The sequence below is a fragment of the Equus caballus genome, chromosome 5 (assembly GCF_041296265.1).
Source record: "Equus caballus isolate H_3958 breed thoroughbred chromosome 5, TB-T2T, whole genome shotgun sequence".
Classification (NCBI taxonomy): domain Eukaryota; kingdom Metazoa; phylum Chordata; class Mammalia; order Perissodactyla; family Equidae; genus Equus; species Equus caballus.
This window is the reverse complement of record NC_091688.1, coordinates 42,020,972-42,033,724: the sequence shown is the minus strand read 5'-3', so window position 1 is coordinate 42,033,724 and position 12,753 is coordinate 42,020,972. Positions and strand designations below refer to the sequence as shown.

The 12,753-nt window shown below is 44.1% G+C and overlaps 1 protein-coding gene across 1 annotated transcript in view; it reads left to right on the top strand.

Annotated features, from left to right (window-relative positions):
* TDRD10 (tudor domain containing 10) overlaps positions 1–12,753 on the top strand; it is a 46,263-nt gene that overhangs the window by 2,553 nt on the left and 30,957 nt on the right. The window contains exons 2-3 of the mRNA XM_070268117.1: positions 3,011–3,090; positions 3,980–4,038. Of these exons, the coding sequence (XP_070124218.1) occupies positions 3,011–3,090; positions 3,980–4,038 (139 nt within the window). The remainder of the gene's footprint in view (positions 1–3,010; positions 3,091–3,979; positions 4,039–12,753) is intronic.

The following is a 12,753-nucleotide window of genomic DNA, read 5'->3' as shown; positions in this document are numbered from 1 at the left end:
TGCCAGGTTATTGTCGGAGCCTCTAGGACTTCATCTGTACCATGGGGTAATAAGCTCTCAGGAGTTTCCATGAGGATTAAATGAGACAATGTGTAATAGCTGTTTAGCATAGCACCTGGCAGGCCCTTAAGCTGTCTTTGAAAGATTTATGCTGGGCCTTTGCTTTGGAGGTGTTGATGCCTGCCCCGTGCCAGGAGCCCGTAGACTGTTCCAGGGGTAACGAGGAAATTGGGACCAACACCCATAGCCCTGATTCTGCCATAAATCTCTCTGGTTTTATTCATCCATGCCCAAGTCTTTTAATTGTCTTAAACATTTTTGGTTGTATTTAAATTTAGTTGCAACTAAAATAGTTGTTTTCTCTCACAGCTGGGAACAGTTTAGAGGAGGAAAGTTACCATTTTCTTTTAAAATTTGCTTTAATTTATGTTTCTCCTAAAGTAAAGCAAAAAAATTCCTTTAAAATGACTTCGACAGCTTTCTTAGCAGCTGTCGGAAAAGGCAAATCATCTGGTGTCCTTGAGCTTTGCCTTTCCCATCTGTAAAATGGAAAGGTAATACTCCACAGGGTCATAGGAAAGTGCCAGTGAAATCCATAGAATTAAACACAATGGCTCCCGTTTATTGAGCTCTTGCTCCCTAGTGCTTTAAGAGCAGTATCTCACTTCACCCTCGTGATCTATAGGTGTTTTAATTCCCGTTTGACAGCTACGACGACGTGCCCAAGGTCTCTGGGCTGGACTCCCAGCTGCATCTCTCTAACTCCAAAGACCCATTCTATCCACAGGCTGGCCCCTGTGCGGGAGTGGGGGTGGTTTTAGAGTGGCTTATGGTACCTGTATAAGTTTTCTGTTTGCTGCCATAGCAAATCTGACACAGGCCCCACTGGGCTAAAATCAAGGTGTCAGCAGGCCTGCGTTCCTTCTGGAGGCCCCAGAGGAGAACCTGTTTCCTTGCCTTTTCCAGCTTCTGGAGGCTGCCTGCAGTCCCTGGCTTGTGGCCCCCCTTCCTCCGTCTTCAAAGCCAGTGACAGTGGTGGAGTTGTTCTCATATTGCATTGCTTTAGTCTTGCTTCTGTTGTCACATCTCTTTATCCGACCCTCACTTCTGCATACCTCTTCCACTTTTAAGGGCTCCTGTAATCCATTAGGCCCACCTGGATAATCTGTTTGAAGGTCAGCTGATTGGCAGCCTTAATTCCATCTGCAACCTTAATTCCCCCTTGCCATGTAACCAGACATATTCATAGGTGTGATATTGTGATTTGTAATAAGAAATATGTATTAGGTCTTTGTCCCATTTGTGGCACAGAGTTGCTAAAACCCTTAGAACTTCCTAAGTGCTGAGAGCAATAAAGGTGTCTTTTGTTATGTAAATGAGCCCCTAGGTAACCTAAGGTTGGGGGCTGGCTGCAGGGGACCTAACCAGGTGATTATAGGGTGCCACGCCCCACCTATGGGCAGGGAAGAAGGGCTGGAGGTTGAGCCAATGGCCAATGATTTAATCAGTAGTGCTTGTGTAATGAGGCCTCCATAAAACCCCAAAAGGCTGGGGTTCAGAGAGGAGCTGAGTGGTGAACACACAGGGATTTGGGGAGAGGGGTGTGCCTGGAGGGGGCATGAAAGCTCTGTGTGTGTGTGTGAATTGCTAGAGGTCACACAAGGAGGCTGTGACTGTCAGGAGGCAGGGCAGGCCTTCCCCAGACTCTTGGCACCTTCTCCACATTCGACATCATCGCCACCCGGTGAAGTATGCCAGGCTGGCTGTCCTACACTAAGTGACGTCAGCAATTGTGCCTTTTTTCTTTGGAATATTAGCCCTGAGCTAACATCTGCTGCCAATCTTCCTCTTTTTGCTAAGGAAGACTGGCTCTGAGCTAACATCTGTGCCCATCTTCTTCTATATGTGGGACGCCTGCCACAGCATGGCTTGATAAGCGGTGGGTATGTCTGTATCCAGGCTCTGAACTGGCGAACCCCGGGCCACCGAAGTGGAACGTGTGAACTTAACCGCTGTGCCACCAGGCCAGCCCTGGAAGCTCTGTGCTCTTTGCCCTTACCTTGCCCTGTGCATCTCTTCCATCTGGCTGTTCCTGAGGTATATCCTTTTATAATAAACTGGTAATTTAGTGAGTAAAATTGTTGCCCTGAGATGGTGAGCTGCTCTAACAAATTGATTGAAGTCAAGGATGGGGTCCTGGGAACCTCCGGGTTATGGCTGGTCAGTCTGAAGCACAGGTGACAACTTGGGCTTGCATGTGATTGGCATCTGAAGTGGTAGGGGACAGTCCTGTGGGACTGAGCCCTTAGCCTATGGAAACTGATGCTATCTCTGGGGTAGAAAGTGTCCGAATTAAGTTGTGGGACACCCACCTGGTATCTGGAGCACTGCTTGGTGGTGTGGAAAAGCTGCCCCCTGCACTGGAATTGGTGACCACAATCTTTTTTTTTTTTTTTTTTTGCTGAGGATTCACCGTGCTAACATCTGTTGCCAGTCTTCCTCTATTTTATATGTGGGTCACCACCACAGTGGCTGACGAGTAATGTAGGTCCGTGCCTGGGATCGGAATCCGTGAACCCAGGCCACTGAAGCAGAGTTTGCCAAACTTAACCACTATGCCATGGGGCCAGCCCCCAGAATCTTTAATAGGTTCTGGGAAGTAGGACGTGGACCACTTTGGGGGGCCATTGTTTTGCCTGCCACAGTACCTCTTCGGTAGTTATGTGATGGGGAGTTATCCTGGCATTCCTCTAACTGTGCTGGTTGGTTTTGCAGGAGATCCTGCTGGAAGAAACTGCAGCATGTAAGTCGCATCCTTTTTCTGATAAACACGCCTTCTTCCACCAGGCAGCCCTCTTTCTCCTGTGCCTGCCTCCCCAGGCCCAGGGCTTAGCAGTTACCCCCAGCATGGAGGCTTAGGTGGGGAGCCGTCGCGGGGAGCCCTGCTTCTTATACCCTTTTGTTGGAGTTTGGCCTTAGCAGGTGCAAGACTGAGATATGTGTTTGACAGGTCCTGGAGCAGCAGTGACTTCCGACCCTCTGCTAAACTACTCAGGAAGGATGGAGTGTTGGAGGAGCAGAAATCTCCGAGTGAGTTGGCTTGAGGGGTTGGTTGGTGCTGGGACCTCGATCTGTAACCTGCATCCTGGTTAATCTCCTCAGTTTCTGTTTAGTTGTGAAACCTGGGATCCCCCTGGGTTCTGCTCTTGCTCCATGTGTCCCCCTGGCACTGCCACAGTGCAGGCCCTCAGTCCCTGATGCCTTAGCTGCTCCTAACTCCATGCTTCTCTTCAATTCTTTCCTTCTTCCATTTCACCCTCCACCATCTCCAAGGCGATCTTTCTAAAACCCAGCTATGTCGATGTCAGCTCGCTGGTTAAAACCCTTCACCCACTCCTCACAGCCAGTGGAGTTTCGTCATTTGGCCTTGCCTGCCTGTCTTGCCTCCTCTCTCACCACACACACACGTGCAGCCTGCAGTCTAGCCATTCCCAACTACATGCAATTTCCCCAACATGCCACGCCTTTTTATATCTCCATGCCTTTGTGTGTGCTGTTCCCTCCGCCTGGATTCCCTTCAGCCTCCCTCCTGCCCTACACGCCCTTCCTTCCCTCCTTCAGCTTAATGTTTACTCAGAAACCCAGCCCCTGTTGGTCCCGGAACTCTTCATACTGCCTCATTGACAGTGCTGGATTCCTGGTGTGCTGATGACTCTGTCCCCCTCAGAATGAGCTCCTGCCTTGGAGGCAGTGATAACCACAGCCAACGCGTAACACTGGACCACTGCCATAGCCTTAGGATTTGCTGAATGATCAAGCACTGTATAACCGTTCACTGTTCACGAGGGGAGCAGTGTTTGTAGGGGGGTGTGTGTGGGTATGTTTTAAAATTGAAGAAAATGTGTCACTTATCACATGTTCTAACTCCTCTGAATCTTCTAACTGTGTGCCTGCCTTTTTATGCTATTTTTCTTCTTAGGAGTCAAGAAAAGGGAGACAGAGGTGTATGTTGGCAATCTTCCGCTGGATATCTCTGAGGTATTCTTCACTCTCTGTGAACCGCTGCCATTTTTCTTTGGTCTCCCCCATATGACTTACTAATCTGTCAATAACTTAATTTTACCAGTTTTAAAGATATTTTAGAGCTATAAATGTGCAAGCAGTCACTAGTTGGTGACTAGGCTGACCAGCTTGTCAGAGTTTGCCTTGCACTTGCAGGGTTTTAGCACTGAAAGCTGTGCATCCTGCATGGTTGGTCCCCCACTTGTCCCGTGTGACCCTGGATGGGTGGTCCCCCTACTTACGGCTTTGGCTGGATGGAGGGGCTGCAGTGAGGCAGCTTCTTTTTAAGAATGGGCTGTATTAGGGTTCTCCTGTCGATCCTTTGATCATAGGGAGCAGTCAGGTTTCAGCCAAAAAACTGCACCCATTTCACTTTGAAATGAACCAGTTGAGTCAGTCGGCTGTGTACTTAGAGAGTAGAAGGTAAACCATAGTATTTTTGACCCCAGGAATCCTCCTGTCTGTCTGGGGAGGCCAGACCAACAAAGCTGAAATAATTATAGAACAACGTAAGTACTTAAAATTTGTAATAAGCGCATTTGAAGTACAGATGAAAGGAAAATGGAAGTGTAATCTGGATGGAAGCATCCTCTGACTTTTTTTTTTGAGCATCTACTGTATGCAAAATGATATGCTTGGAGCTCAGCATGCTTAAAGAGAAATAACCTAGTCCTCGCACTCAAGGAGCTCAGTCTTGGAAGAAAGATGAGAGAAACTAGCCAACTAACCCTTGGGGAGCCCCTGCTGCATGCCAAATGTCTTTCAAACATTTCCTGGTCTCTCTGCCCTTATGCCAATCAGTTAAACTCAATTTTCTCTGCTCAACCTGTACCTTATTCCTTTTACAACACTTACTATGTTTTAATGATCAAGCATGCTCCAGGAAATAGGGTAAATGCTTCATTAGTGTGGTTTTATTAAATTTTTATAATAACTCTGGGTGGTGGGTGGTGTCTCCACCCTGGAGATGAGGCAGCCGAGGCTCTAAGAGGTTGAGTCCCTCAGCTGAGTACACAGACCTAGTGAGCGCCAGCCGGGAGTTGAGTCCATGTCCAGTTGCCCCCAAGTAGCAAACCACATCATCAATAAGACATGTAAATAATGCCGTATCATAAAGATGGACCTATTATGTTCTTATCTGACAGAGGAGAAAATGGTATTGGAGCAGAGAGAATGAGGTACTTCATTTTGACCCAATAGATAAAATCATAATCAAAGGGGCGGGTTGGGGGACTCTTGGCGCCTGATAAAAGAGAGTATTAGGGCTGATTCCGCTTCCCGTTCGTGGCAGGCTGGTACAACCTGTGACTTGCCAGTGAAACGAGGACAGGCGCCACCGTGGGTGGTTCTTGCAGTGGTCTGGGGGAGGCAGGTACCGAGATGCTCTGCCACCTCTGTCTGGTAGACCCCATTTCAAAGCCCAGCACCCGGGGCTTGCTTGGCCGTGCCGTCCCACACAGTGGTCTTGGTGACCATTGGTCCTTGTACCCTTCACAGGAAAGCAGCAGCCTTCCCCTCAGTGCTTTCTGTCAACTTAACAAACTCAGACCATCCTCAGAGAAGAGACTTGAGCTAAAGGTGTAGGATTTTAAAAAGGATTTCTGATTACAACATTAATGTCCTGTCAAGAACTGTGAAGTGAGTGAGACTTCTCCCTACTTGCAAACCAACGAATCAGCCTGCAGCAGTTTCATGGTACTTGGTGGAAGATGAAAGTTTTGGATCAAAGATGAAGGATGGTTTATTACTCACAGCAATAACAGTAGCCAGCGTTATTATTTTTTAGTTTTCGTTGTACTAACATTTCTTTTTTAATTGAGATAAAATTCTGTATTTAAAAGTGTACAATTCAGTGGTTTTTAGTATATTCACAAGGTTGTGCAACTATCACCACTAATTCCAAAACATTTTTAACACCCCCAAAATAGACCTCATACCCGTTAGCAGTTTCTCCTCCTTCCCTCTTCCTCCCAGCCCTTAGCAACCACTAATCTACTTTCTATTTCTATGGATTTTCCTATTCTGGACATTGCATATAAATGAAATCATACAACATGTGACACTTGTGTTTTCTTTCACTTAGCATAATGTTTTCAGGGTTCATCCATGTTATAGCATATCTCAGTACTTCGTTCTTTTTTATGGCCGAGTAACATGTCGTTATATGGCTATACCAGAATTTGTTTATTCGTCATTTAATGGACATTTGGGTTGTTTCTGCTTTTTGGCTATTAGGAATGCTGTTGCCCTGAACGTTGGTGTACGTGTTTTTATGTAAACATATGTTCCAGTTGTCTAGGGTATATACCTAAGAATGGCATTATTGGGTCATATGATAACTCTTTGCCAAACTGTTTTCCAAAACAGTTGTACCATTTTACATTCACATAGCAATGTATGAGGATTCCAGTTTCTCCACTTCCTCTCCTAAACCTGTTATTGTGCATCTTTTTGATTATAGCCATCTAGTGGCTATGAAGTGGTATCTCATTGTGGTTTTGATTTGCATTTTCTTAATAACTAATAAGCATCTTTTGATGTGCTTATTGGCCATTTGTATGTCTTCTTTGGAGAAACATCTATTCAAATCCTTTGCCCATTTTTAAATTGCTTTGTCTTTTTATTATTGAGTTGTAAGAGTTCTTTATATAGTCTAGATACAAATCTCTTATGATTTGCAAATATTTTCTCCCATCATTTGTATTTTCACTTTCTTTATAGTATTCTTTCATATGTAAAAGTTTTTAATTTTAATGAATTCCAGTTTTCTATTTTCCTTTGGTTGCTTGTTCTTTAGGTGTCATATCTAAGAATCCATTGCCTAAACCAAGGTTGCAAAGATTTACAGTTATGTTTTCTTCTGAGAGTTTTATAGTTTTAACTCTTATATGTAGGTCTATGATCCTTCTTGAATTTGTTCTTGTGTATGGTGTGAGGTAGGGGTCAACCTCATTCTTTTGCATGTGGATATCCAGTTGTTCCAGCATCATTTGTTAAAAAGATTATTCTTTCCCCATTGAATTATGTTGGCATCCTTGTTGAAAATCATTTGGCTATAAATGTAGCAGTTTATTTCCGGCTCTCATTCTGTTCCATTGATGTGTGTGTCTATCCTTATACCAGTACCACATTTGCTTACTGTAGCTTTGTAGTGAGTTTTGAAATTGATCACTCACTTACTCTTGAACCCACTAATTTGCTTTCTACCCTCCCTGCTTTTCTGAAACTCTTCTTGCTGAGTATACAAGTAACCTACATGATGCCAAATGATAGATTAACTAATTATGATAGATTGGATAACTGGAAAACTGTCTCACAAGAAAAAACTTGGAAATAGGAGCTGAAATATAAGAAATACCACTTTTAAATACATAGCTGAGACCTAAGAAAGTAAGGAAAATTAAGAGGGCCCAAAATAAGTAGTAACTGAAAACCAGAAGAGCATGGCTGATGCCCTAGGGTGTCTGCCTGCCTCAAAAACCAAAGGGCTTAGACTGTCACAGCCATATGGGGACAGGAGCTGACTCTCTGGGCCTGTGTGACGAGGGGCGTGGTAACTGACACCACTGCAAAAGCAGATCCTTGAAGGGCTGGGCCTTCAGTGAAAGTGTGAACCACAAGAACTTTGCTCACCGTCCAGGGTGGAGTTGAGGAAGCTAATCTGTCTTGGCTGGATCTGGGGCTGGTAGGACTAGCAGTCTCCCCAAAAGCGTAACAATAGGCCTGATTTCACGTGAATTGGGTATAAACTCATATTACCTGCATGGTCTGTGTACCTTCAAGTTAAAAATTAACCTTTGATAAAGTTAAAAACGCAGTTCATGAAAAAACACTTAAACTGTGAGTAGAGGAAACTTGCTAAATCTGATAAAGCATATCTACAAAAAATGTACAGAAAACATTATCATTTTGGAAACGGAAGTATTGTAAAATCAAGAACAAGACATGAATACCTCTACACCTCTTCTGTTTAACATTTTATGAGAGGACTTACGCAGAACAAGTGAGAAAATAAAAAGAAAAGGTGTAAGAATGGAAAGGAAAATACCAAAACTGTCATTATTTGAAGAGGATTGTCTAAGTTGAAAGCTTAAGAGAATCTGGGACTTGTTAGAATTCTTGAGAATTAGTGGGGTGGCTGAGTATAAGATAAATATACAAAAGTCAATTGTATTTCTATATAAGGAACCAAAAATACAAGGAGCTAGAACTAAATCTAATAAAAGTTGTGCAAGACATATATACAGAAAATTGAGGCTTTATTGAAAGATATTAAGGAAGACCCAAATAGATGGATAAGAAGATTCAGTTTTATGATCCTTAAATTGATACGTAGATTGCCATTGTGATCAAAATACCCAAGGGTTTTCCAAAAAACTTGACAAGCTGATTCTAAAATTTACATGGGATAGAACAGCACCTTTCTGAAGAAGAGTGAGGGAGACAGAGAGGAAAGCAAACTCACTGGAGTAATGACGACCTTCATGTGGGTGCAGTGCTAGACGGCTGACACATGGAACGGAATGGAAAGCCCAGAAACAGACCGACACATATATGAACACTTGGTGGCTGTGTATAAAAACCAGGTGGCATTGCAGATCAGTTGGGAAAGAAGGGAGTATTCAATAAACTGGTTCTGAGGCATTTTGTACCCTTACAGATGAAGTGGAATTGGACCTTTACCTTATAACCTACACCAAACGGTTTCTAGTTGGATTAAGGACTTAACCATGGTACAGCAAATGTAATACTTGGTGACACAACTTTGATAGCTCTCCCTTTGAGATCAGGAACAAGATGTGGACACCAGCTATTGCTATTTCTGCCAACGTTATACTGGTGGTTTTGGTCAGTGCCGTTAGGCGAGGAAAAAGAAAGACATAAGAATTGGAAAAAAAAAAAAAGAAAGAAAAGTTTCACTAATGCAGGTGTACGATTGTCACAATAGAAAACCTGACTTCAGTTATCATCTGCATTCCCAGCGTGTACCTTTCCCCTGAACTCTAAACTTGTGTACTCAGTTGCCTATCCACTGGCTCTACTTGGGTAACTAATAGGCATTTCAAACTTAATGGTCTGGAACCGAGCCGCTGGTCATCCCCTAAGCCTGCGCCTCCCAGTCTTCCCCATCTCTGTAAATGGCAACACCATTTTTCTCAGGCCCCAAATCTGAGAAATATCCTCATCTTATACCTCACATTTTTCTCACACTGCACATTCAATCTGTTGGTAGGTAATTTTGGCTCTACCTTAAAAATGTACCTAGAATCAAACAATCTTTAGTATCAGAAGGGAGGAAGAGAATAGAATCCCACTTTAAATTTGCGAAAATAAACATTAGAGGGGCTGGCCCCGTGGCCGAGTGGTTAAGTTCGCGCGCTCCGCTGCAGGCGGCCCAGTGTTTCGTTGGTTCGAATCCTGGGCGCGGACATGGCACTGCTCATCAAACCACGCTGGGGTGGCGTCCCACATGCCACAACTAGAAGAACCCACAACGAAGAATATACAACTATGTACCGGGGGCTTTGGGGAGAAAAAGGAAAAAATAAAATCTTTAAAAAAAAAAATAAAATAAAAAAATAAACATTAGAAAGATGTAAAGGAATAAGAATAGTTACTTATCGGGGAGGGAAGGGAAAAAGGATAGAAAGAAGATGGAAGAATAACTTCTGAATTTACCTCATTGTTTTGACTTTAGAAATACATAAGTGTTTTCATAATTAAAGGAATCAAAATTATGTGTTTAAAAAACCCACTCCCTGGGCTGGCCCAGTGGCGCAGCGATTAAGGTTGCACGTTCTGCTTCGGCGGCCTGGGGTTCGCTGGTTCGGATCCCGGGTGTGGACATGGCACTGCTTGTCAAGCCATGCTGTGGTAGGTGTCCCACATTTAAAGTAGAGGAAGGTGGGCACGGATGTTCGCTCCGGGCCAGTCTTCCTCAGCAAAAAGAGGAGGATTGGCAGCAGATGTTAGCTCAGGGCTAATCTTCCTCAAAAAATAAAATAAAAAAACAGACCTCAAGGGTGATTTTAGAAAAGCAATAATTTGTAATGATCCCTAAAGAAAGGAGAAAGAAAGAAAACTCACTGGACACAACTGAAAGTAGAAAGATAGAAGGTCATTATATATAACTTGATAATTAAAGGGAAAGAATAAGTATTTATCCTGCTTTTCTAACGCAAGCACTATTTCAGGGCAAACAAATGACCCTAGTAGATGAGAGAAAGTTCTTTACAGACGAACTCTAGCTCATAAATGCAGAACAAATTATAGAATTATAAAATCATCATTTTTTCTTTTTATATTTTATTTTTCCTTTTTCTCCCAAAGCCCCCTGTACATAGTTGTGTATTTTTAGTTGTGGGTCCTTCTAGTTGTGGCATGTGGGATGCCGCCTCAGCATGGCCTGATGAGCGGTGCCATGTCCGCGCCCAGGATCTGAACCAGCTAAACCCTGGGCCACCGAAGCAGAGCGTGCAAACTTAACCACTCAGCCATGGGGCCGGCCTCCTAAAATCATCATTTTGCAAGCCACAATAAAATACCTGTTTCAGACAGTGGTTATCAGAGAATGGTGAATTCATTAGGTAAAAAATTCATGGACAGTTTTACAGTAGATGGCACAGGCTGTCACCATCTGAATTTACTGATTAATTTTAGCATCGCTAAAAGTGAAGCAAGCAGATACGAGCCCCCTAAACTGATACAGTGTTATGAAGAAGATCACACCATTTATAAAATACTCTAACCAAAAAATAAGTAAATAATAGCGTATATCTAGAATGTCTATGGCTAGTTTCCAGTCTAAAGGAAATAGTGGGGAGGTCAAGTTCAATGCAAGCAGAAGGAAGCAGAACTCTTGTCTACCGGACAGCTGACCTGGTTTGTATAACAAGTCAAAGTCATGGAAAAATGACAGTAGGGGATCTGATATAGATTTAAAGAGATTTGGAGGAGACTTAAGAGAATTGACAGCCAAATTTAATGAATTGACCTCGTTTTGATCCTGTTTGGACAAAACAACCCTGAAAAGAGATTTTTGAGACAGTTGGTGAAATCTGCCCATTAGTTGATAAGAAATTATTGTTAATTTTCTTACTTTGATAACAGCATTGCATCTAAGTAGGGAAATGTCCTTTTCTCAGGTGTAAAGTATTGAAGGGTGAAATGTGACAACGATACCTGGGATTTGCTTTGAAACACTCTAGCAAACAAGGGTGGAGAGGGAGATGAAACAGTGATGGCAAAAGGTGGTTGGTTCTTGAAGCTTGGTGATGGGTTTGTGGGAAAGTTTGTACTCTCTACTTGTATGGGTGTTTGGAATTTTTTATAACAAAAAGTTAAATACATCCAGAATCTGAGCACTTCCCATCATGCCCACTGCTCATGCCCTGATCCAAGCCACCGTCCTCTTGCCTGGGTCACTGCAGTGGCCTGTTTGTTTCCCTTCTGGCCTTGCTCCCCTTCAGTCTAGTCTTAACACAGCAGCCGGAGGGATCCTATAAAACCGTAAGCAGATCTCGGCACCCCTCTGCTCAGCAGCCTCCAGTGGTTTTCCTTCTCACGCAGGAAGAGCCAGAGTCCCCGTGAGGTCCCACAGGAGCTGGTCCCCTGTAGCCCTCTGCCTGCATCACCGGAGTCCTCTCCCTTGCTCACTCCATTTCAGCTTCACTGGCCTCCTTGCTGGACCTCAGCCCTGCCTTAGGGCCTTTGCACTTGCTGTTGCCTCTGCTTAGCATGCTCGTCTCCTAGGTGTCAGCCTCCTTCACTCAGATGTCACCTTCTCAAAGGGCCTGCCTGGCTGTTCTCCCTAGATTACAGCTCCCCACTCCTGTCTCCTCTGACTTCCGTCTCCTTGACACTTATCACTGTCGAACTCACCATGCACACTACTTGTTCATCTTATTGATTATCTGTCTTCCCCAAAGAAGATAAGTCTCAGGAGGCGAGGGGGTTTTGTCTGCTCTGTTTCCTGCACCTAAAATGTTTTCTAGCACAGGGTAGGCACCTTAACTAACTAACTAAATAAATATTTGTTGAGTAAGAGGAAGTGAAGACAGTATAGACAACTTTTCAAGGATTTTTATAATAAAGGAGAATCGGAAAATAGGGTGGTAGTGGGAGGAGGATGTGTGGTCAAAGATGTTGTGTGTCTATAAGTATTAAGAGAGCAGATATTAGAGCTCATTTTTATGCTCATCCAGTGGAGAGGGGAGTTGATGCAGGAGAGAGAGGAGATAATTTAGCATCAGAGGCCTTGAGAATGTGAGAGGGAGGGGATCCAGAGCAAAGACAGGTGTTCCGTGCAGAGGGGGGCACACCGGGATGCGGGGACGTTGACTGATGTGGTGGGAGGTATGGATGTTCCCTTTTGGTTGCTTCTCTCAGTGAAATAAGAATCGGGGTTATCAGCTGAATAGAAAGAGAGTATGGGGGGGTTGAGTAGGAAGTAGTCTGCAGTAGTTCTGTTTGGGAGAGTGGGGATCTGATAATTAGGAAGATGTGGCAGGAATGCCATGAAGCAGTCTACAGAAGGAGGTGATGCAGTGATAGACCATGGCGTCTAAGCTGGGTAAAGAGGAAAGCAGGGACGGGGTGCGGTGGGGTTGGGCAGAACGGGTAGCAGGAGAGGCAGGCTAGAGTCAGGAGTTTGCAGGATGGTGGCAAAGTGGCAGGGTTGGAAGGCTCACA